Source organism: Scyliorhinus canicula, chromosome 3, assembly GCF_902713615.1.
Source record: "Scyliorhinus canicula chromosome 3, sScyCan1.1, whole genome shotgun sequence".
In the NCBI taxonomy this organism is placed as follows: Eukaryota; Metazoa; Chordata; class Chondrichthyes; order Carcharhiniformes; family Scyliorhinidae; genus Scyliorhinus; species Scyliorhinus canicula.
The window spans coordinates 174,471,691-174,498,761 of record NC_052148.1 but is presented as its reverse complement, the minus strand read 5'-3'; the positions used below and the strand labels follow the sequence as shown (position 1 = coordinate 174,498,761).

General features: G+C 42.0%; 1 protein-coding gene across 1 annotated transcript; it reads left to right on the top strand.

The window, feature by feature from the left end:
• The first annotated feature begins 3,480 nt into the window (after window positions 1–3,480).
• On the top strand, window positions 3,481–24,554 carry bmp3 (bone morphogenetic protein 3). Its single transcript, XM_038791781.1, has 3 exons — window positions 3,481–4,074; window positions 22,132–23,036; window positions 23,732–24,554. Exons 1-3 carry the CDS (start codon window positions 3,798–3,800, stop codon window positions 23,921–23,923), a joined length of 1,374 nt encoding a protein of 457 aa, XP_038647709.1. The 5' UTR covers window positions 3,481–3,797; the 3' UTR covers window positions 23,924–24,554.
• The last annotated feature ends 2,517 nt before the right edge of the window (window positions 24,555–27,071 follow it).

The window sequence follows — 27,071 nt, the reverse complement described above, 5'->3', positions numbered from 1 at the left end:
ACACTGATCTATAAGAGGATATATTTTGATCTATAAGTGGAAATAAACCGATATATAACTGAATAGCTACTGAGCTTTAACTGGATATTCACTGACATATAACTGGAAAGAAATTGATGTATAACTGAATGTACACCGATCTATATATAAGTGGATATACACTGGTCAATAACTGGAAATAAATAGATAAATTACTGGATCTGCAGAGATGTATAACCGGAAATAAACTGATCTATAACTGCATATACACTGATGTATAAGTGGCTATACGCTGATCTACAACTGGATATGTGCTGATATATAACTGAATATCCAGGATCTGTAACAGGAAATAAACTCATATACAAGTGGATATACACTGATACGTAACTGGATATACACAGATCTACAACTGGAAATAACCTTATATATAATTGGATATTCACTGATCTAAAATTGGAAATAAACTGACCAATAACTGGATATACACTGATATATAACTGGATCTACATTGATCTATAACTGGATATACACTGAAATATAACTGGATAGACATTGCTGTATAGCTGGATATACATTGATCTATAACGGGATAGACATTGATCTATAACTGCATCTACATTGATCTATAACTGGATATATATTGATCTATAGCTGAAAAGATACTGCTTCATAGCTGGATCTACATTGATCTATAACTGGATATACATTGATCTATAATTGGATATACACTGCTCTATAACTGAATATGCATTGAACTAACTGGATATACATTTATCTATAACTGGATAGACACTATCTAACTGGATCCACATTAATCTGTAACTGGATATACACTGATCTAGAACTGAATATGCATTGAACTATGACTGGATATACATTTATCTATAACTGGATAGACACTACTCTCTAACGGGATCCACATTAATCTGTAACTGGATATACACTACTCTCTAACTGGATATACATTGATCTATAACTGGTAATACACTGATCGATAACTGGATATACATTGATCTACAACTGGATATACACTAATCCATAACTGGATGTACATTGATCTATTAATGGATATACATTGACCTATAACTGAATCTACTTTGACCTATAACTGGATATGCATTGAACTATAACTCGATATATATTTATCTATATTTGGTTCTGCATTGTTCTGCAACTGGATGTGCACTGATCTATCCCTGGATATACACTGCTCTCTAACGGGATATACATTTATCTATAACTGGATGTACATTGATCTCCAATTGGCTATACACTGATCCAAAGTTGGATGTACACTGATCTATTACTCGATATGCAATGATCTATAATTGGGTCAACGTTAATCTATAACTGGATATACACTATAACTGGATATACATTGCTCTACGCTATATAATTGGATATACATTGATCTATAACTGGATCTACATTGACATATAACTGGATATACATTTATCTATAACAGGATCTGCATTGATCTTTAACTGTACATACATTTATCTATATCTGGATATACACTGCTCTATAAATAGATATACTTTGCTCTATAACTGGATAGACATTGATCTATAACTTGATAGACGCTGCTCTGTAACTGGATATACACTGATCCATAACTGGATATACACTGATCTATAACTGGATATGCAGATTTATAACTGGATCTACATTGATCTATTCCTGGATCTACATTGATCTACAACTGGATGTATGCCGATTTACAACTAGATCTATGTTGATCTATTACTGGATCTACATTGATCTATTACTTGATATACACTACTCTAACTGGATACACATTGATCTATAACTGGATAGACATTGATCTATAACTGGATCTACATTGATCTATAACTGGATATACATTGATCTATATCTGGATCTACATTGACTATAACTGGATATACATTCATCCATAACTGGATAGGCACTGCTCTGTAATTGGATCTACGTTGATCTATAACTGGATCCACATTGATCAATAATTTAACGTACACCGATCTATACCTGGCATAACATTGCTCTATAACTGGATATACACTGATCCTTAACTGGATATACACTGATCTATGACTGGATATACATTGATCTATAACTGGATATACACTGATCTTTAACTGGATATACACTGATCTATCACTGGATATACATCGATCTATAATTAGATATACATTGATCTATATCTGGATCTACATTGACTATAACTGAATATACACTGATCTATAACTGGATATACACTGATCTATCATGGGATATACATTGATCTATAACTGGATATACACTGCTCTATAACGGGATATACACTGATCTTTAACTGGATATACACTGATCTATAACTGGATATACACTGATCTATAACTGGATATACACTGATCTATCATTGGATATATATTGATCTATAACGGGATATACACTGCTCTATAACGGGATATACACTAATCTTTAACTGGATATACGCTGATCTATCATTGGATATACATTGATCTATAACTGGATATACACTGATCTATCATTGGATATACATTGATCTATAACTGGATATACAATGCTCTATAACGGGATATACACTGATCTTTAACTGGATATACACTGATCTATCATTGGATATACATTGATCTATAACTGGATGTACACTGCTCTATAACTGGATGTTCACTGATCTATAACTGTATATACACTGATCTATAACTGGATATACACTGATCTATCATGGGATATACATTGATCTATAACTGGATATACACTGCTCTATAACTGGATATACATGGTATTTAACTGGTTATACACTGATCTACCACTGGATATACATTGATCTATAACTGGATGTTCACTGATCTATAACTGGATATACATTGATCTATAACTGGAAAGACTGCTCTATAACTGGATCTACATTAATCTATAACTGGATATACACCGATTTAGAACTGGATCTACATTGATCTATAATTGGATATATTGATCTGTAACTGGATATTCACTACTTTATAACTGGATATACATTGATCTATAACTGAATGTGCAGTGATTCATAACTGGATATGCAGTGATTTATAACTGGATATACACTGATCTGTAACTGAATGTACATTGATCTGTAACTGAATATACACTGATCTATATGTTATTCCAAATTTCCTACTGTAAGGATGGAATTGTTCAGAAACGGGAGTAAAAGTAGTTGACTGGGCTGATACCAGGTAAGTCTAAAGCGAAATACTTTCTGCCAGTCTAATAATAATAATAATAATTGGAATATCTCACGGCACTCAGGAAGCTGAAACCTGCTATCAAACTCCGCGATATGTATGATACATTTGTAACGTGTGGTCCATTTTCCTGGTGACAATCAGCTCGGATCATGTAACAATTTGTAAAGTCGCAGTCTGGCTCTCATTGGGCTACGCGATCTGAATATTTGATCTATCACCTCTCGACATCTGAGATGTAGTTGGCTTTTTTGAAGTCTGATTTGATTTAAGGGAGTGAAGCAGTTTGATTGGTCGGAGCGAAGCTCTGCCCTGAGCTAGGACACATAACACTGTGCGCCTGCAGTCAGATAGGAAGAGAACAGCCGAGTCCGAAAGAGACAGAGAGGAGCAGCAGCCAGCAAGCGGCAGAGTGAGCCCCGCTCCACACACATACACATACACATCCGGGAGAGCTCCTCTCAGCCCCTACCTGCAGCCGCCCGGAACAGCCTCAACAACACAATCTTGGAACTTTTCGAAAAGCAACATTTCTTTCTTTTCTGAAGACAATCTATTTCCAGACGAGTGTTTTTCTTTTGATTTTTGTTTTTTTTTTGTAAGAGGATGGGCAGATTCCACACGTTGCTGCTGGTGTGTGTCGGATGGAGCTCTTTCACTCTGGGCTTCTCGGACCTGCTGAAAGACCATTTGCACGGACTGAGGAGGAGTGCTGGCTCGGGGGACTCTGCACCCCCTCGCAAGGGAAGCCCCATCTCCACAGCCTCAGACCCGCTGCAGGACACGCTGTCGGAGCACATGCGGATGCTTTATGACAAGTACAATAAAGCAGGCTACCAGTTGAAGGATGGCAATACGGTTCGCAGTTACAAAGCTAGTTTGGGTGAGTATAGAGTGGTGGATGGGATGATGTAATGAGGGAAGGTTTTGCTTTACTGGGGAACAGGACGTGAAACAGCATGTCTGTGACTTTATAGGAGAACGTCCTTCTCTGCGGAGTTCCTGGGATTTTTTTACCTGATCTTATTCATTACTCAGGAATTCCAAAGAGTGGTTGTAACCTTGGAGTTTACAGAGTGTATCCACTCTATAAACGAGTGAGTGCAAACTCTTGATACAATTCTATCCAGTCCTAACAATAAGAGTTCCGCTGCCTATTAAGGCTGATAAACATATGTAAGAAACACAATGTCAGTGTAACTATGAGGTGACACTTTTAACATTGCTACTGTCAAAGAGACGCTCGTTTTGAGTCAGGCACATCAAACTACTCGGTATTTGTCGAAACGCTCATATTGCGATTAATGTTCTGAGGACCAGGACAGACTGATTCCTAATTAAAGTCCAAAATAGTTACCAATTCATTTTCAATAATGGTGTCGCAAACAGATGGGTAATTCCTTTTATAAACTCAATGTTGCATTATTACCAATGGCCAGCTTACCTGGCGGGCTCAGAATGGACGAAAACAGCGTTCAGTGGTGGAGTGCGAGCTTCATTGCATTTTCCTAGTTTTGCTCCCCCAGCTGTGCTAAAGGTGATGACTGGTGTTGGGCTATGATTCAGTGAGCTGTGACAGCCGTCCAGTGTCTCAATCGAGCTCCTTGCTCATTGCCTGCTGGTGCTTCACCCTGAACTGTGTTTGGTTAGTGGTGGTTTGCTATTGCCTTTCACTCTCAGGGGCAGGGCGAGAGGACAGGTCCCAGGTCTCCCTCAGCCGTTCTGGCTGGAATCAAGCCCGCACCATTCTGATCCTGCAGGCTAGCCAGAGCTAACCGGCCCCCTTCTCAGTAAACATCTATTCTTAACAGGAGCGAGGACATGTGAGTGTTGATGGCTGTTTGACTGTGTGACTATCCCTGCCCTGGACAAAAGTGTTGGTTTCCAGTATTCATATTTGCATTTGCTACAGCAGTAACTGCACACCAATTCGAGGTAAGACTTCTGGCCAAGTTGTGTCCTCTCACTCGCCCAGGGATACTGGGGGCCATTGGAGTATCATCATTGTTTTCTTGGCTAATATTGGGTGAATCAACAATGGAAACTGGGTCTTTCTTGGCCTGTATGCTCAGTATCACGTCCTGTCTAATGTTTTATTCAATGATCCTTTGAGAGTGGCACATTAACCTTCTCTTTTTTATGTTATGTGTCACGGAGAGTGTTTTTAAAGCCTAGCTTGAGGTTAAAGGATTTCAGTGAAATGCTTAAGCTCCATTTTCTTACTCTGTGATGTCACCTGAGATGCTTAGTTGGATTGAAATTATGGGATGTCTGGGAGAGCGTTATGGTTATAAAGCTGTAATCTAATCAAAGATTTCAATAGAATCATAAATCATGAGAGCAAAGCTCAAGCAGTTTATAAGTAGTTGAATCTCAAGGTTAGATTAGAGTCTTGAAGTCACAGCGAGACTCTGCTTGTGAAGGAAAGAGGCAGTTCTGTTTTTGGATGCTTTACGCCAGTTGCCCTTGCAACCATACCGAATGCCTATCTTCACCCACATCTGATCTTCAAGCATGCCCTCCAGCAGCTGAAGTTGAAAAAAGAGTGCTTCTAGTTCTTTTTCTTTTTAGTCCACGTTAGAATAATTCTAGATATTCAATAAATGTTTGCAACTTAAATTGTGCTATTTCTCAATATTGGCTATCAATTGTATTGAATAAATTATAAGAACATATTGGTGTTGTGCAAACTTTTGAAACAAAGCTATATATAAATTGGATCATAGAAATATACAGTGCCAGAAAATATAATTACAATCTACCTGGCTCCGCAGATTATTCTGTGGTTTGTCCAGGATCCTGTCAGATTGACAACGCAATGGGTTGAGTCCTATGACACTGTACAACTATTCAAACACAAGATCAAACAATGAACATTTACAAAACAACAGATTGTATTTTTACTATAGATTATCGTTAATTGCGATTGCTATCCCCACCATCTGCGAAGTGAATTTGTTCCTTACCACATGCTTTTAAGTCATATTTACATTACAACTTTAGAGTTGTTTCTTATTTCTATGCAAAATGGAGGAAAAAAGACAACCATTCTTGCTAATACGAGTCCTTATTCTTTCTTCTGATTCTGCTAAGGTTATGCATAGGCATTCCTATTCCTATTAACATTAACTCTGTACATCATATATCTGCCCCAGGAACAAATTACCCACGTGCCTTCCAAATCAAGGAATAGTTTTGATGATCTAAAAAGATAAGAGGCAACAACACTTTAAACAGTGCCCTTTTCTTTCTGTTCTGTCACTCTATGCTTATATTAATGGGCAAACCTATTGGCCAGTGCAACATTAGCCTATGCCTTGGACAAGTGGCGGTTAATACTTTTGTTAGTGAGCTCTTTTACTGCTTGTCAAATGCTGTTTTAGTTAAGTATTTAGTTACTTAAATTTTCTTTTTATCCTTTGATTTTTTTTCAAGACATCACACCCAAAGAATTTTAAATGATCAGAAATGTAACTCTTCAGGCAACAATAAAGAAACTAATTGAGTTTAAGTGTTGCTATTTCCCCCAAGCATATGCAAGTTTGACAATTTCACCCAATCTTATTTTTCTTGTGTTTTATTTAATTGGAATTAGGAAATATGAGCAGAAATTAGAGGCATAGATAAAGTAGACAGGAAGAACCCTTTTCTCTTAGAGGAGAGATCGATGACCAGGGGGCATAGATTCAAGGTAAGGGGCAGGAGGTTTAGAGGGGATTTGAGGAAACTCTTTTCACCCAGAGGGTGGCGAGAGTCTGGAACTTGCTGCCTGAAATGGTGGTGAAGGCGGAGACCCGCATAACATTTAAGAAGTATTTAGATGTGCACTTGCAATTCCAGGGCATACAAGGTTATGGGCCAAGTGCTGGAAAATGGGATTAGGTTGGTTGTTTTTGACTGGCGCAGTCATAATCTGCCAAAGGGCCTTTTCTGGGTTGTATGACTCTAAATAGTCCATATATGCTGGATATTGTGGAGTTAATATGCAACATTGATGTAATTCTTTGATTTGGCTTCAATGAAAACCATCTCTTATGAATGTTGATTTTTCTTTGCCTTTTATGGAGGGGAACTGACTCATTTGGACACCTTTGCAACAGTGCTTCCATTACACCATAAATCATATTCTGCATCATTTAACCAGCTTTTGTGATTTAATCATTTCACAACTTCAACTTTAACCAACAGGTCAAAGCGAACTTCACCTCAGTGCAACCAAGAAGTCACCTAATGTAGCACAACGTTTTGTTATCCAAACTCCAAACTGCATGCATGGGAAATAATCGCCCATGATATGGCATGAATAAGAATATGTTTCGTTTGTGAATGCCCTTCATTCACACATTCCATTTGATCTACAAAATCTGAAATGTACAAGCAGCTAAGCTTCCTCAATATTTTGCCAGTCTTCACATCTCTGTTCAGAACACTACCAAAAGTGGTGTAAAATGTATCGTTCTTTTGCAAACGTTAAATTGATTTTAATGGGGAAAGAGCTCCCCCTGCTGTCAGTGTCTAAGTCCGTCAGCTTCGCACAAACCTTTATCCTCAAATTATGGACACAGCCCTGTTTTATCCCCACGGGAAGAGCAGAGATAAAATTGTCTGTAATAAAACCTGGACGTGGGTGGAATGCCTATGCATAACCTTAAAAGAATAAGGACTCAGATCAGCAAGAATGTGTATAACTCATAGGTGCATACCAATCGGCTTTAGTGTACTTGGGTGTAGTAACTGTTTATACAGTACTTCACACGTTGCCTGAGTGATATGGAGATGATGACATTATAAAACTTGAGTTGAATTATGTATCATAAATCTGAAAGATAATGAACAGTCTGCAGTGAACCTCGCCAGTAATGCAGTGGTCAGGGTTTCACAAGGCGAGGAGGTGGTTACGGGGGCGGGCTGCCAGCGAGCCACGTTGAGAGGGCTTCCCGCCATGGCCCCTCTGTCAGGTTAATTTCACAACGGTTTCCAGGGGCAGCCGGTTTATACAATAATAGAGCCAATTGATGGCCATTTTCCTGGTGCAGGCAGAAGGGCTCCTGCCATACGGGGAGGCCACCAGCTGCATGGAGACAGCCTCCAAAGGGGCTTCCTGGTGTCTGACCTTGGTCAGCCTCTGTGGGTTGGCCCTCCTGTCACCCAGGGCTCGGCTGCCTAGCCCCAGCACAGCATCACATGTCTCAGCTGCCTCTCGCCCCGTTCCCCTTGCAGCCTCAGCAGTGAACCTCTCAGCCCAGTGACAGAGGCTGCAAGGTCGCTGCCCCTCTGGATGGACTGGCAGCGAAGAGAGGCAAGGCAGCACGCTGCCCTCCATTGGATGCAGGCCTGACGATGGCCTCTAAATTAGCATAACCAACACTGCCCTGCTCCACACCCATGCGGGTTTGGGACAGCCCAGCAATATGAGTAAACTGCAAGCTGAACCTTTCAGTTATCAAACTCACGCAATTGCCAGAAATTTATAATTCTGTATTTAACCAGCAAAAGTTTTTATTTTCTTACTATAATGCACCAAATATGATAGGGATGACATGAAAGTAATAGTTACATTGAACTGAGTGGTATACATGTGTTTGACTCCTGATGATCTATTGGACAATAAATACTGCAATGTCTGTTGTACATATCCCAAGAACTATAATGCTTGAAAAAGAGGAATTTTTGAGGATGTGGGAAGGAAGGAGAGTGAGGTTAGACTAAATGAGAGGAAAAGGTAAGGTTTAGCTCAGTTGGCTGGTTTGTGATGCAGAGTGAGGTTAACAGTGTGGATTCAATTCCTATACCGGGGTCTGAGAGTTAAAGCATGTGTGTACATTATTCATGAAGATCCCACCTTCTCAACCTCGCCCCTTGCCTGAGGTGTGGTGATCCTCAGGTTAAATCACCACCAGTCAGCTCTCCCCCTCAAAGGGGAAAGCAGCCTAGGGTCACCTGGGGCTATGGCAACTTTATAACATTAAACAGTTATCAGCAATCAACATGATTGTGATTATACCAGCATTGCCAAGGTAGCTAACAGTTGAGGCAGATTTCCAACCCGTGCCAGAAAAACAAGAACTGCTTCGATATTCTGTATCAATCCCAAGTCTGTACAGAAGTTTCAGATTCCACTTCTGTTTGTGGAACTTTATCCGAGATAGTGTCATCGCCTGCCTTGTAAAATTGCCCAGGCATGCATTATGCTATTAGATATCTCCAGAGGTGGATTTACAGTTCATGGGGCCCCGAGCCCACCTTAATTTCTGCCCACTCCCCCATCTACATGCCCCCCCGACCCCACCCACCCTCACCCCGTAGAATACACCGGCAGAAGCCACCTAAAATACACAAATTGATCATTTCTTTTTAACTTCTAAAACACGCCTGTATGAATAATTGTTGAATCGAAATCCGAATTTACCTCTTGCCAGAATGATGGTGATAATGATCAATAGGTGTGAGTTTTGAGGCAAACAAACGTGGAACTTGCTGATGAGCAACGAGATGGAAAAATGAACCGGTGGCATCACTGCAGCACAAGTGCAGGTCAGAATGAGCCAGTCCAGTGCAGGAGCAAATATCAACAAGATGCATACCTTGTCATTCAATATATTTCAGAGTCTCATTCATTTTAAATATTAACTTCCATGCTGCCTCTCACAAAATCAAAGATACGATTGCCATAGATTTACGTGGGTGGAGTGTCCAATGAGTCCAAGTCCAAAATCAGTGACTTTGTCTGCAGGATTCTAATCTTTGTCCTGGAAACATTCTAAGGCCAGTCCTGAGAGTGCTGGTGGTTAGAACTATCAGCATGTGACCCTTTTCAGCCATTATATCAAAGCAGCAATGGCCCATTTTCCAAAACAGAGTTTAACCAAGAGAATATGGAAGAGGGACAGATTTTTAAGATTTTCATACGTCATCCCTTGTTGGCATGGTAATATAGATAGCTGTTTATGTACTGTTTTCTTTATAAAATCAACAATTACATCACCATAGCTAAAATCTTGTAAAACTTGTCAAACTCATCGCACTTCGCAAATAATTCTTTTCGATGCAGGGAAAGAACATTCACCGGAAGCATTTGTAACAGGTATTGTTAAAAAATATTTTCATAATGTTTTCCCCCTTTGGGAAGGTTGCCTGAATGCCATCACATACAAGTCTGTACAAATCAGCTATATTCTCAAAGCACAGAGCTTAATATTATCATTTAAATGGATGAATTGTTTCATTTTATCTTCAAAAATATTTGTGTCGATGTCAGAGGGTCATTGTGGACTCGATGGGCCGAATGGCCTCCTTCTGCTCTCTAGGGAGTCTATCCTCCCAGTAGAATTCACTTAATTTCGTACTGCAGTTATTTTAGCATTTTCATCCAAACTTCTGTCAAAAAGCACGCAAAATAACAGTTTTCTTCAGAGCTTCATTTCTACTCTGCAATTGCACTATTATTTTGTCACAAGTAATAGCGACAGTCTCAACGATGAGATGGTGTTTTCACAGTACCTTCTTGCGGTGTTAATGTAAGCCTACTTGTGACACAATGAAGATTATTTTTATTATTAATTGAGTTATTGTGGGTTTGGTGCATTAAAATGTTGGTGTTCCCTGAGCCACAACATTGATATCTTTTCGAATGCTCTTTGAGAAGATCATCAAATTCTCTCTGATATTCAAGGCAGGCTGAAACATTACCTTTTCGTTCTAACACTAATGACTCAACATGTCCTGTGAGAGGTAGTCTCAAGAAAGACAGCAATTTGACTGTGGCAACAATATGTCTCAGATCTTTCCTCCAATAGGAACACTCCTTTTCAAACAGAACCAATAACAGAGAACCAATTTTCTCAGATAATTTACATATTTAAATTAACTCACACACAGCTTTAATATGAGCTTTGGAAGTTTAATGATCAGCAATATCTCTTCCAACATTTCTCCAGTTAGAATATCCATCAACAAATGCTTCTTTCCTTTAATAGGGTCAGGGAATAATTTGCCAACATTACAGTAGACTATTAAACCTTAAGAGGTTTCTGGAAAACAAAATCAACCAATTTCTGATTTACTTCACCCCATTTTTCTTCCCCTCAGAAAATGAGACTTATGAAAACTTCGAACCTGCTTTTGGCCTCCAACCTCAAACTCTGTTCTCAAATTTACCATATCATTTATATTATCTGGTTTAGTTAGTACAGAATATTCCCGCATACCCAGTGGAACAGATTTTGGCCGTGAGGCAATATCTTCAGGGGTAGGCTTCTTTCCTCACTTCAAAAGCCCCTTAAAAGGGGCTGGTTTAGCACAGTGGGCTAAACAGCTGGCTTGTAATGCAGAACAAGGCAGTAGCGCGGGTTCAATTCCCGTACCAGCCTACCTGAACAGGTGCCGGAATGTGGTGACTAGGGGCTTTTCACAGTAACTTCACTGACGCCTACTTGTGACAATAAGCGATGATTATAATTATCATTATTATTATTATTATTAATAATAATAAAAATCATCAATATCTGTAGTTCCATTGTGCATCGTTGAATAATTCAAACTCTTTAAAGTAAAATGACAAATTGTCTTTTTGCCTAGCTTCGTCCTCTTGCATCACCTTCACATTTCTGTATTTTTGACAGCCAGATTGATAGTATCTCCTGAAATGAAAATGAAAATTGCTTTTGTCACAAGTAGGTTTCTAATGGAGTTACTGTGAAAGCCCCTAGTCGCCACATTCCGGCGCCTGTTCGGGGAGGCTGGTACGGGAATTGAACCGTGCTGCTGGCCTGCCTTGCTCTGCTTTAAAAGCCAGCTATTTTGCCCTGTGCTCATATTGCTGATAGAAATTGAACTAGATTTTGGGCAGTTAGTGAAGTGTCTGACAGAGCACGCTTTTGTACAGTCATTCTCATGTTCTTATCAGGTTCAAGCTCTTCAAAGTTTGGATTCATCTTTTAACTATGAAGCTGGATTTGAAACAACCCTCACTCTACTTTCCTCTTGCCCATCCCCTCACAAACTCACAAACTCTCTGTCTCAGTGTACCCCCAACCCCATCACAAATTCTCCCTCTCTCCATAATGCAAACCGGCCCTCACACACCCTGCAAATCTGCAACCCAAACCCCCCACACACACTCCTCCCCCACCCCTCACAGTCTCCCCCTCACCTGTTGTGTTATGCTTCTTCATGCAGCATAAGCTGCTTCCTTGATGCATGCTCTGACAAAGGAAGGTTCAGACTTGGAGTTAGGTTTAACATATTTATTGAACAGTTAAAATTTCTCCTTCTTGAGTTCGACTCTCCTGCTAATCTTGCTATAGTAACTCAGTCTAACTAACCAGTCTGCTCTAAGCCCCGTGGTGGGTGTGATGCTTCTGATCTGCCCCTGTCCTTCTCTCGAAGTGTCGCCTGTGGAAAGAGAAAGAGCATGTGTGCCCTGTCCTTTTATATGGATTGCCCCCTTGTGGTAGTGTCACCTATGAGAGTCTTGACTGCCCATTGGTTGTGTCCTATTCTAAGTGTTCATTAGCTGTATGTCTGCATGTCATGATGTCTCTGGTGCTCCCTCTAGTGTTTACTTAGTCTTAGTGTATTTACATTAACCCCTTGGGTATTTACAGTGATGCATATCACCACCCCCAGCCCCAACCCCTCACAGTCTTCCCAACTCCTCATACTCTTCCAGTCTCACACACCTTGTTTATCTGGGGTCTTCAAGGCAACCTGCTTCACTCATTTTGGTCATCGTGCCTCTCCCTCACCCTGGGGTAACTTCACACACCTGTTGCTGGCCTGGGTCTGCTCCTCTGCCCGGCGGTTGGCCTCGAGACTTGATTCGGGTCATTGCACTTCACGCGCCTGTTGCTGGCCTGGATGCACTGTGGCCTGTGCCCAGCATAAACGTGTTCACCTCACCTGCTTAGCTCCTCGTGGCTTGATTCCCAAACTTCAGCAGCTTCTCACTCTCCCCTCGTCATTGTCTCATGTGCCTCACGTTAACCGTTGGTTACCAGTTTTCCTGCTCTTTCAGACTCACCAATCAGAGTCTAATTTCGCTCCACATAGGCTAATAAATTAGCCTATCAGCAAATGCAGAGTAATCGGCCTCTGATTAGATGCCCAGTGCGCCGTCCCGGCATGGCCCATTGGTTGGAGCCCTGTGTCTCGGCACAGTATGTTTCATTGTAAATCTGCCTCAGCGCATCTCTGAATTATTGTTGATACCACTGCAAATAAATTCATCTGTACCCTGCACTCAGTCCTCCCTGTGTGATGAAGCAAACTACACAGTACAACTTCTGTGGCATGGAACCACGCTAGATAAAGGCCCGAGTTGCAGAATCTGCCCTGTAATGAACTATCTCCAACTTATACTTCTGATCCCCGACACTGAGAATGCACCTTGCAAAATCACACCTCATATTTCATGACCAACAGCAAAGTAATCTAAATTCATCTTGTTGCCAACTATGGTAAATGTCCAGTATCCACAGCTTAAATTACAAGGAACGTTCATGATAAAATCTTGAGCAAGGCCGTTTATTTGGGAAAGGAAATGAGCTGGATAGGGAATTTACAATCTTTTTTCGATTTAAAAGAGCACAGCACTACTGCCTCACAGTGCCAGGGACCCGGGTTCAATTTTGACCTTGGGTGACTGTCTGTGTGGAGTTTGCACTTTCTCTGCATATCTGTGTGGGTTTCCTCCGGATGCTCCAGTTTCCTCCCTTGATGCTATAAGGTTAATTATTTTCCTGTGGGTTTACAAAATTGATTTCAACTATGCTGTAGTACAGTGCTAGTCTCTGAATCAACAGTTACTATGCCACATAGCCATTTAAAATAAAGTTTAATTCATGCCTATATTTTGTCAATGTGTATGGGATGGTGTATGCATGAATGCATGAAAATGCATAAAAACCCAATTGTTTGCATATATTCTGGCCTAATTACATCATATAGAGAGTAGATGGAATATAAATTGGGACAGACCATGCATCTGTAGGGGGGTCACAGTGGCACAATGGTTAGCACTGCTGCCTCACAGCGCCAGGGACCTGGGTTCAATTCCGATATCAGGTGACTGTGTGCAGTTTGCACTTTCTCCCCGTGTCTGCGTGGGTTTCCTCCGGGTACTCCGGTTTCCTACCACAATCCAAATATGTGCAGGTTAGGTGGATTGGCCATGCTAAATTGCATTTTAGTGTCCAAAACGTTCGGTGGGGTAACAGGGAGAGGGCGGAGGTGTGGGCTTAAGTAGGGTGCTCTTTCCATGGGCTGGTGCAGACTCGATGGGCCAAATGGCCTCCTTCTGCACTTTGGGGATTCTATGTTTCCATTTTATGATCTGTAAGAGTTTATACCAGATATTGAGGTGTTGATGTCAGCAATAGAGATGGGATGATTGCAATAATTTTATCTTATCAAATTCCCACAAATTCCACTTTTATTGTTCACAACACAATATATATCTGCTTGATAGCATCTGATCTGGCAGAAATGGGCCCCACTACAACTTAAACTATTGTCATATTCAGGAGCGAGAAAAAACAGCTTTTGGAAATGAGTAACTTTGTTTAATACTCCTGCAGTTTTAAGATGGCCACCTCACTGGTTTGTGACATGGAAAAGCCCTCCAGTCACTTTCCTCTCCCGTTAGATTAACACCGCAGCTCAAATGGGAACTCGACCGATTTATGCAAATATCTGGGACCCAGAAAGCCGGGCAGACAATTCCAGCAGCTCAGAGTCCCATTTGTTGTGGCAGCAGACTAGGACACACAGCTTTCCAGGATCTTTAGGTTACTTTGAAGAGTTTATTAAGATGACTACATCATATTGATCTCTGAACTTTCAAGTGATTCATTGTCAATGAGATGTTCATGAGAGGTGCGATGAAATGCTGGAAACATCTAACTAACAAAGCTTTTGCAATTGAGAATCTTTTTTTCCCTATCTGCGCACGAGATGAGACAGGAGCTCATACTGCGATTGAAAAACAGCAGTGACTTTCACTTCGATTATAAATGACTCTGAGATTCATTTTTTATCTACGTTCTACATGTTACAGCATTCCACAAGCACTTTATATGTTTTCTTTTACAAAAGCCAATTTGCCTTATCCTAAAGTCTTAACGCATTTCTCTGTTTAAGCAACATACAACGTTATTACAGGGCAAATATATCTCGAGTTTCATTAATCATTATTGGTAACTGCCTTTTCAACACCCAACTGAATTTGAATCCAATCACAGAGCTATTAGTTCATTGTTCATAGCTCAACAGCACCATCTTGTGTCGCGTGAAACAAAATGCAGCTTCTCAGTTTTGAAAGAACATAGAACATGGAACATACAGTGCAGAAGGAGGCCATTCAGCCCATCGAGTCTGCACCGACACGCTTAAGCCCCCACTTCCAATCTATCCCTGTAACCCAATAATCCCTCCTACCCTTTTTGGTCACTAAGGGCAATTTATCATGGCCAATCCACCTAACCTGCACGTCTTTGGACTGTGGGAGGAAACCGGAGCACCCGGAGGAAACCCACACAGCTTTTTCAGTTTGATGTTTGCAGCATTTCATTACATTTTTCAGAAGGAAGAATGAAGCATGTTACCAGGAGACCTTATTGTTCTCGGTTAAATACGCTCTTGGGATTCTTAACAATCACCTGAATCACCAGATCAGATCGACAGAATCTCAGTTTAACAGTTCACCTGAAGTATGTGTTTTACTGGAATGTATCCTCTGAGGTCTTGGGGATAACAGTTTGTATGTGTTGCACAATGGGTGTAATGATGACAAGGTTAGCAGCAGGAGGGCTTGTACCCAGTCGTTGTGGGCATTCCAGCCACTGCTGTGTTCTTCAGGCCCAGCCTTTGGGCTGCCATCTAAAACAGGTGTGAGGCTCTTCATATATGTTATTGAAACACCTGAAGCCCATAAGCACTGCTCTGTGAAATTGGCCTCCATGCACCCAAGGGATACCCTGTTGCCACAGCAGCAGTCATCACCAACAGATAACATAGATTATGGCCAGTAAGTTGACCCGGTGTATCAGACAACCTGATATTTTGGTGCCGAAAAACAGGCTTTTGCATCCAGTGAGTCTGTAAGTTGACACCCCTATCAACTATGAAGTATTATACTCTCATTAGTAATCAGCCTTAATTTTTCACCTCCGAAATTCATGTCTTACGTATACTGTAAGTTAGTGCATGGGATCAAGCAGGCAATTCGGGCTGTCTTGTGAAGATAATGCATGGGAGCTTAAGGTGCAGTCCGTGCATGGCACGGGGAGTGAGGGATAAAAATAGGTCCTCCAGAGAAAAGAATGAAGGTGGGATTCTCTGTCCCACCCTGGGGCTGGATTCTCCAAAAATGGGGCTCTGTCCCCACACCAGCATAAACATGCTGGTGTTTCACTCCTGACTTTCCTCAGAAAAATCTACAGCTATTCACCTACGTTGCAGGAGCTGGCAGGGCCACGGAGTGCTTCTGGCAGATTCAGCTACGGATACGGGCCCCACACTTCCAGTCGGAAGTCCATGCAGCTGCACGGCGGCCTGCAGCGGCCGTGCCATGCACGATGGAAGTCTCGGACTGCGGAGGCAGCTGCAAGATGTAGGCCCCCCCCGAGATGGCACGTGCCCACGGATCCGAGTTGCCCGATCGCTGCCCTAACCGCCCAGTATTTGATCCCCCCACCCCCCCCACTTTGATCCCCCTGCCTGGCCAATGGAAACCCGAGGTTCCTGACGGCCAATACATGGTTAGAACCACACCATCGGGAACTCGGCCAGTTTTGCGCGGAGAAGTGCCGGGTGTTGGCCTCTGTCAGTAGCCCCCTAGATTTGCCACGTAAATCATGCCTGAGCGATTGCCCGAGGACTGGAAAATCACGGGAGTGGCGTTGGTTATGATTTTGGCGTCAACAGTGATTCTCCACCCCCGCACCAAACGCGATTTCGGCGCGGGGCTGCGGAGAATCCAGCCCCTGTTTTCTGGCGCCTCCTCCGCCCTCTGGTAGTGGGATTATCCATCCCAGCAGCCGGCCAATGGCATTTCCCATTGTGGTCACCCCCACGCCATCGGGAAACCCGCGGGCATGGATGCGTTGCCGGCGAAGCGGAGGATCCCACCGATGGAATTTCCCGCAGGAAGTACGAATGCTGCTTTCAAGCTAAAAGTTGGAACATTTGGTTAACTCATCAAATAACTGTGCTGCAGCAAGAAAATGCGGTGAGGGTAAAAAACCTAGGGCGAGATTCTCCGCACTCCCGACGGTGCAGAGAATAGCGTGGCTCGTAAAATTTTACGGCCACGCTGTTCCGACGCCCTCCCGCTATTCTCACCCCCCCCCACGCCCAACTCCCGACACAAATCGCTGCCGCCGTTTTTTTACGGCCGGCAGCGATTCACAGCTGATAGATGGGCCGAGTTCCCAGCCCTTTACGGCTGTTTTTACGAACGGCAAACACACCTGGTCTGGCCGTTCGTAAAAACGGCCGTAAACACTCGCATTTTATAACCATGGCACCGATTGGCACGGCAGTACCACGGCCATGCCAAGGGTGCCATGGGCCCGCGATCGGTGCCCACCGATTGCGGGCAGCGGGCCCGATGCCCGCGCACTATTTCTCCTTCCGCCGCCCCGCAGTATCCATTCGCGGGGCAGCTGAGGGGCAACCCGGCCCGCGCATGCGCGGGTTTCGCGCAAATGCGCGATGATGTCATCCGCGCATGCGTGGGTTGGAGTCTTCCAATCCGCGCATGCGCGGCTGACGTCATATGACGAAATTCGTTAAGCCCGTGATGCCGGAGCTTACGGCGTCGGGCTGCTAGCCCCGACCGGGGACCAGAATCGGTTCCCGGTCGGGAAGGGGGGGGCTGGCGTCAAACCCGTCCGGGTTTGACGCCAGCCTTACGGGGCGAGATTCTCCCATATGGGGAGAAATCGTAAGGCTGGCGTCAAACCCGGGTCAAAAACGGGAGAAATAGTGCGCGGGCATTGGGCCCGCTGCCCGCGATCGGTGGGCACCGATCGCGGGCCCATGGCACCCTTGGCATGGCCGTGGTACTGCCGTGCCAATCGGTGCCATGGTTATAAAATGCGAGTGTTTACGGCCGTTTTTACGAACGGCCAGACCAGGTGTGTTTGCCGTTCGTAAAAACAGCCGTAAAGGGCTGGGAACTCGGCCCATCTATCAGATGTGAATCGCTGCCGGCCGTAAAAAAACGGCGGCAGCGATTCGTGTCGGGAGTTGGGCGTGGGGGGGGGGGGGGGGGGGGGGGCGGAGAATAGCGGGAGGGCGTCGGAACAGCGTGGCCGTAAAATTTTACGAGCCACGCTATTCTCCGCACCATCGGGAGTGCGGAGAATCTCGCCCACGATTTCTCCCCATATGGGAGAATCTCGCCCCAAGTGTGAGAATGGAAGAAGAAGGAATCTGTCCTGAAGTAGTCCAAATGAGCCATCAGAACAGGGACCGGCCACTGGCCTGATCTGGAGAAACAGGTATTGGAGCGGGTGCTCAAAAGTCATCAAAATGGTTATATCGTCACCACAAATGCACTGCATATATACCACTTAAATGAGCCAAATCAAACCCTAAGCCCAGCAAAGATTTCAGACCAGTTGGCGTAGATGCTTTAGGGAACGGAACAGTCTAGTTTTGCAACAGAAGACCAAAATAGCTCATGGACTACCAAGAGACCTTGATGCTAAAATCACCAGTCGGCAGCGGTTCATCTAGCTAGCAGTGAAAACATGAGTACCCATTAAGTCACGTTGGCAACATGGAGGAAGCACCCATGATAAGCCCTGCAGCCAAACTTTGGAGTGGAAAGGCTTGTAGCCACCTAAGATGGACACTGGGCTAACAAAATGGAGAAAACAGTTTAGCCAGGACAAGCAGTCTGCAAAAGCTAATTAGCATTCTGCACGTAACAAAACTAGTTTATGGCCAGGTGGAAGATCTCAACCAAAGGTGCAAATAGCAAAACGCTTTGCATAGTAATGAGGCAATCCAGATCTGGGCACACACAATAGCAACATTTGGTTTTGAATGGATACTTTAAGTGGACGCCCAGACGAAACGGCACCAGAAGTATCCATCACAAAAGACCCTAGAGACCGCCCCACCCATCGAGAAGAGACCCTCAGATTGGGGGATTTGTGAGACATCGATTGGGAAATGATCCAATCGATGCATGGCAGGTAAAGCCCGCCCCGAAAAGGCACGGACATTGGGGGCCCCTATAAAGATAGACCCCGCACATGGTTCTGTCTGTTGTGCTCCGGCTCCGTTGTTTTGTGCTCCGGCTTGGACTGCTGTTTTGACTTCGACCCCGATCTGCTGTTGTATCCTGACTCCGACTCCAGCCGTTGATCCTGTCTTCCATCACCAGCCGTTGAGCACCAGCCATCGTTCAGTAAGTCCCAAAACGACGCTCGCTACGTGAACCCGACATTACTTATACAGTATTCGACTAGTAACGAACAGAAGGTGCAGCCCAGAAAGGAACAAAGGCCTTGTCCCCTGACCTTGCTGGTTCCCACTTAGATAAGTATTTAGTCGTTTAATAGTAGAAATAGGTATTAGTCTTTAGCGTGTGCATGCGTATTTATTATATTTGTACAATAAATATTGATCGTTGGAACTTACTAATCGGTGTATAGTTTTATTACTTTGAACCTGACCTTGAGATACTTGTGAGGTGTTTATATACGACACCTGGCGACTCCGAGCTGAAATTACACACACAGAGCTGTAGCAGTGTTAAGCACACGGCCTTTAAACGGAGGCGTGTTAATACACTCCAATAAACGCGTAATACACTCAAGTAAAACGTGCAACAGGCTCGAAAGTTCTGGTGAGAATGACAGGCCATGAGAATACAAGATTCACAGTGGTCCTAACCTGTCTGGCTAATGGAACAAAATTAAAGCTTCTGATCATTTTCAAATGTAAAAAAAATGTTGATCAAGTTCCCTGCAGGAGTTTCTGTGCATGTCCATGACAATAGTTTGATGGATGAGAATGGAGTAAAGTTATGAATGAATAATGCATGGAACAGGTCTACATAAAGAATGCAGCTTATTAGTATGTGTATGGGGCATGTTCAAATCCCATATAATCCAATGAGATCAAGAGGTAGATGAGAAAAAAATTGCACCACATTACATTTATACCAGGGGAGTTAATGTCTGTAGTCCAATCTTTGTATGCATGCCTTAAGAAGCCATTCAAGGATCACGTTCACGTTGAATGGAGTAGGTGGATAGTTGACAGAAATAAGATATTCACAATGAGTGGAAAGATGCAAGCTGCCCTGTTTGATGCTCTGTGTGGATTCCTGATCAAATCATGGGATGCTATTAGTGCACAAACTGTCATCGGATCATTCAAAAAATGCAGAATATCTCACTGAATTAATGGAGAGGAAGACGATCTGATCCAGATGCCATTAGCCAAAGTGACTCAGAATCAATTTGATGAACTCTTTGTGTCGGATGTTGAAGACAATGTCTGAAAGTTTCCGACCGTTTCCGCTAGCAGGATCTTCTGGTCCTGCCAACGATGGCCCTGCCATGGGTTACCCAGCAGTGAAGGGTGCAAACAATGGAAAACCCATTAAGCTCTAGCCATTGGCAGACCACATCCATCGCCACAAAACACGCCCAGGAAGTGGGGGGGAGGTGGGAGGAGTTGACAGTTTTAAGACACTTTGATTGTGGTTAAAGCTATATTTATAATTAATTCAATAAACTGTGCCACATTAAGTTAATATGAATTACCAGTGTTATGTTTTCAAGTTTCAAAATGGTGATACCTGCACCAGCACTTCACATTGTAGAGTCGATGTGTAAGTCGGCTCCAATGTTCAGCACAGGGCTAAATCGCTGGCTTTGAAAGCAGACCAAGCAGGCCAGCAGCATGGTTCGATTCCCATAAAAGCCTCCCTGAACAGGCGCCGGAATGTGGCAACTAGGGGCTTTTCACAGTAATTTCATTTGAAGCCTACTCGTGACAATAAGCAATTTTCAGTTCATTCATTTTCAATGTTTGGAAGGAGGCTTCAAACATTGACCTATATACCGTGATATATGGGAAGTCTGAATTTAACATATTTTAAATGTTGTCATGAAGCCATGGTGAGCAGGACTGGTCCCACAACTCTCCAGTATTCTGATTGTCCACTCTTGTGATCCACTCCACCCCCTCCTCACCTGCATGGGGATTTACCCCCAGGCCACTGCTGATGAGACAAGTTAACCGATATTAATTTCGTTCAACTGGGCGAAGCTGCCTCTGAACATGCAATTGATATTAGGCCTCATGTTTGGTTGTCCGTTGTGGCCATATTGCCAAAGAATGTCTAAAGCCCGTCTTCAGCCTTTAGCATTCTGACATAGAGGCAATAAATGTGACTGACTATAAAGACATTCATTGGAAGGACAAGATCTAGGGCTTGATTGACAGCAAAATCTTCATAACAATTGTAGCTTACCTCTTCTCTGCATGTTTAACACTGCTAACTAGTTTAAGCTGCTACAGTGAGTAGTGTCACCCCAATGCCATGTTTGGAACCCTGACCAGCCCCATGCAGTGAATAGATCTCATTATTCAAATGTATTACTTCAGAAAACTACAACGCTTCAAAACAATCATAACTTGTTTTGGAACGTGAATTAATAATGCCTCATCATAATGTCAAAAAAGTGATTGAAATCTTCACCTACCAACAGATTTCTGTCCACCAATATACTTCGGTGGAATAACATTTATTAAGTATTCCACGTAGAAACAGCAGTCCAGACATGACATAAAGGAATCTGATAAGAAGTGGTCAGTTAACTGTATCACTAATGATATAATGCTGCAGTATTACTCTGTGCAAGCTTTGATACTACTGTCTATTTGATCTGTTATTGTTTTGTATTTAATATAGGGTGGATTGGAGACAAGCAGCTGCATATTTTTAATCTGACATCTCTGACAAAATCCGAAGACATTTTGTCTGCCACGTTGCATTATTATACAGCTGATCTCATTAACAACAGCAATATTTGCCCCTACTCAGAGGGCTGCAGGCGCCATTTACACAGAAAACAAGTCAACATTGACCTTTCGATCTGGGTTTTTGCCACTGCTGACAACAACACCAGAATTCTGGGTCACTACGTGATAACCACGTCCACTTTTTATCGAGACTTTCTCTCTTGGCAGTGGAAAGATATCACACGAGTGGTTAACAAGGTGAAGTCAGGTGATGACCTTTTGATTGGAATTGAGATCATGCCTTCGGGTCCAATCTTATGGAAACAGTTGCTTTCAAACCGTTCGCCCTACATTTTGGTGTACGCGAATGATTCTGCAATTTCAGAATTGGACACTGTGGTGAGCACCCTTCAAAGGCACCGGGGATCATTTGTCACCAAAGTACAGGGCTTTGGAATCAATGCCGCAAACAGGACATTCGAAGTAAGAAAGAAACGATCGGCTAACTTACTCATGCCCTTGCACAACAATGAATTACCTGGTGCAGAGTACCAGTACAATGAGGCGAGTGCATGGGAGACCAGAAGGCCGTACAAAAAGCTGCATCCTCGGCCGGCAGACAGGCAGAGAAAGGCAAAGCAGAGAAAGAGCAATCGACAGAAATCACAGACTCTTCAGTATGATGAGCAAACCTTGAGGAAGGCAAGACGGAGACAGTGGAATGAACCCAGAAATTGTGCTCGTCGTTACCTGAAAGTGGATTTTGCAGACATTGGATGGAGTGAATGGATAATCTCTCCCAAGTCTTTTGATGCATATTATTGTGCAGGTGCCTGCCAGTTCCCAATGCTAAAGGTGGGTACTCATTTTTTACACTCTAATTTTTTCTTTCTTTCTTATTGTCCCCAGGCCATGTGAATTTAGCGGGTAGCCTACTCCCCAGTATATGCCAATGACACATTCAAACCAACTAATCAGAGATAAATGGGGGTGACCTTAATAGATCCCTCCAGATGAATAAGACCATTCAGTCCTTCCAATTTACAGTCAGAGATGCTAGCATTTAAATGTTTGACCCATTTCTATCAAATTCACGGCTCTGCTATTTTAATGGAGGAATTAACCTATTTATCGCAATCAGGTTAATGCCGCAGGAAATGTAACAGAATGACAATTGGCTTCGGCACATTAAGCATTCGTGAGACAAGATCGGCAACATTAAACTGTGCAAATTTTCGCCAAGTTATTTGTAAATGTTGAAAAATCATGCTAAATGTTCTCTAGTACAAATTATATAGTAACTTTAAGGAGTCTGTTTTGTACAGTTAAACCCTGTGAACCTCAGGGGAGAGAATTTCTTTATCCAGAAACCTGAATCCTGAACCTGTAAAAGGATTTTGTTCAAAGGAATATGGAGTGGGCCATTCAATATTTGGAGCCTGTTCAACCATTGGGAATCAAGGAGCCAGTACACAATGCTTATTTTATTTACTAGATGCCAGCCATGAAAAAAAGTGTTTCTGTAAAATCTTTTCCCCCTCTTCTTTTAGTCGCTGAGACCTTCAAACCATGCTACGATTCAGAGTATAGTGAGAGCAGTGGGAGTTGTTCCAGGGATTCCAGAGCCTTGCTGTGTACCTGAGAAAATGTCATCATTAAGCATCCTCTTTGTCGATGAAAACAAGAATATTGTCTTGAAGGTCTACCCAAACATGACAGTGGAGTCATGTGCCTGCAGATAACCCCACTGGAGCATACACATTGATTCTGAGTTTGCACTGCTGACATCTTTGTTTTTTTCTTTTTCATTCTGAATGACAAAAGGGAAGTCTTCCATCAAATGAAAACTGAATGGTGCCTTTAAATGAAAGGAAATGAAAGATAATTTATCGTTTTATTTACAAACCCATTCACCTGCGTCCAGCATGCAGTTTTCTGAACCACAACAAGTTGAAGCAGTAGAGGTCTGTGTCTGGAATTCAGAATTCTGAGACAGAACTGCATTTATTGTAGATTTATCTTCAGTTCTTAAAGACTCATAAATATAAATTGCCATTGCACTTCAAAAGTTACTGTGTTTCATGGCTGTTTTATGACTCCCCCCCCCCTCCCCCCCCATCTTCCACCCACATCCCATCCAGCCAATCACAGCGTGTGATGAACATTTTATTTTAATCTTTGTATTTTATTGCAGTACTCGGAAATAATTAAATAATTTGAAATATAAAGCAGCTACATGAATCAATGCAAGTGCATTATTCGGAAACAATCAATTTCATAGAATCATAGAATTTACAGGGCAGAAAGAGGCCATTCGGCCCATCGAGTCTGCACTGACCCTCTCAAAGAACACCCTACCGAGGCCCACGACCCACCCTATCCCCGTAACCCAATCTAACTTTCTTGGACACTAAGGAGCAATTTAGCCTTCCACCTAACTGGCCAATCCACTTAACCTTCACATCTTTGGACTGTGGGAGGAAACCGGAGCACCCGGAGAAAACCCACACAGACACAGGGAGAAGGTGCAAACTCCACACAGACAGTTACCCGAGGCTGTAATTGAACCGGCGACCCTGGAGCTGTGAGGAAGCAGTGCTAACCACTGTGCCACCATGCCGCCCTTTATTTGCTAAAATACCTTACTACGACAGTAAAACATGTTCAGTGCACAATATTTTATTTAATGTTAATAAGCAACATTTTAAATGCAAACTGTGAAGATGTTGCATGATCTGAAACAGTCACTTCAAATAGGTAAGGGAACACAGTCTCTCGGGTTATAGAATGTTTGCTGGAGCCGTTAAATAGAAATCAGATGTAGCTACAACAAACCAGCAGATCTACAATGATTCAGAAGCACCCATTCCAGTTCCAACTGGCCAAATGAGACATCTCTGTCAGGACTGATGCAAGCACATCATTGTTAGCCCCAGGAATCAAATTGGGGACAAGTAAATGTGTGACCAACTAGTAAAAGATAAACAGATGTTCCATTTCTCTGGCCTCCTGAATTGGCCTACTTACTACCAAATCAATAAAAAAAAGAAGGGAGAGATGTAAGACTATAATTTCTAGAATACTTACTCTCCCCACTCACTGCTGTCGATGGCCTATTCAATTCATAACAAAGTACATTACAATAATGTAGTAAATCTAATTGGCTCCAAAATTAGTCAATTAACTGCTAGTCAAATCAAAACTGATACCTGTTTAGCTCAATTTATGGTTCTATTTTTCGCTGTAACCTAGAGTTTTAATATTGTTTTAAGAACGATTTATTTACAAATAAATCCCCTCCAACTTAAGCCTTTAATCAGACTACACAGACTGGAGTAGGCTCAAAAAAATCAAAATCTGTCCTTCATTAAGTATGCTTAATATATGCTGCTTTTTTCGAGTAATATACTTATTGATGTTAAGTAAGTCATTTGTGAATATGTCATACCTTTGTACGTTTTTAAAGAATAGAAAACATCTATTTTATCATTAAAATGAGATATTGAGGAAGAATTAAAAGTGGTTTAACTTTTGCGTCTGGTACAATTGGTAGACATTTGTCTATCAGGTATTATGCAGGTAAGCAGCACCATCGGTATCCGCAGGTTACCCCAGCAATGGTACTCAAATTTACCTTTCAGTGAGTACCACTTAAAAACCAGGCTACATATCCATTTTCCAGTTGTAAAAAAAATAGAAGTCCCTGAAACGGACAGTGCTTATTTTTTATTGCAAACTTTACAGTGAGCAGCAATGTATAACTTCCGTCGCCTTTTGTTTTATTTTCACTGAGTTGGACTTAAACTTGGGCTCCAATTTTGCCTGAAACCACTGTCTTATATCATTCATTTCTTTGCGCAAGGATAAATTTACGTGATAATGATCTCAAAAGTGTGAATTATTAGGATTTAATTAAACTTATTGCATTCCACTTGTCAGTCCAAATTTACAAATATTTGATGGGAGAAGTAAAGACACTTATCCAGACCTTACCTGGAACTAATTTTCTTCAAGTAAAATGAATTGAAACATCAAGCATGACTTCAGTCTCAATGGACTTGAGAGGTCTGGCTAGATCCTCTAGATGCACCAATAAACCAAGTGGAAACAACCAAAGTTGTTAACATTGACCCTTGAGCATGGTGTCTTACATGGTAATATTTTAATGAGTATGCTTATAATCCAATAGAGGTATTCTATTTCTGTTTAGATAATGTATCATTTCCAATATTATTTTATGCTAACCATCCATATTGCCTGTTATGTGGGTTTACCCCCATGTTGATCCCAAAGATGAGTTCAAGATCAAGTGTCAACTGTTTTCACCACTTTATAACAGTAAAAAATCTTTATTTCTTTATATGAGTATGCAATAATCAGACATTTGTTAGAGGAAAATATTTTATAATCATTTCAGAAAAAGTAATCACACATGTAATTTTTCAATAATTTTTTAAAATTCAAATATATTTTCGCTATTTAACTAGGTATGTATTTGAATGCATTGTGTAATTGTAATACATGTTTTGTATATAGTTCTATATTAGACTTGCTACAAAAGTGGTCATGTTTATTAAATTGCCAAAATCAATTGCCAATTGAAAAACAAGTTAATTAAATTAATGTTTCCCATTTCTCGCCTTCAGATTTAAATAGTTGATACTCGGTTAAACTAGCGTGAGACAAATTGCATGCTTTTCTCTTATAAAAAAATTAATATATATATAGTATGTAGTGTTACATAGACATCTGTGAAGAGGTTTGTGTGTCATTCTGTTTTTCAAAACTTAAGCAAATTTGCCAACTTAAAAAAGCAACTCAATTTTAAATCGTATAATTCTTCATTATTAAAAGGTTACAATTAATAATGTTAACTTTGGCCATAAGGCA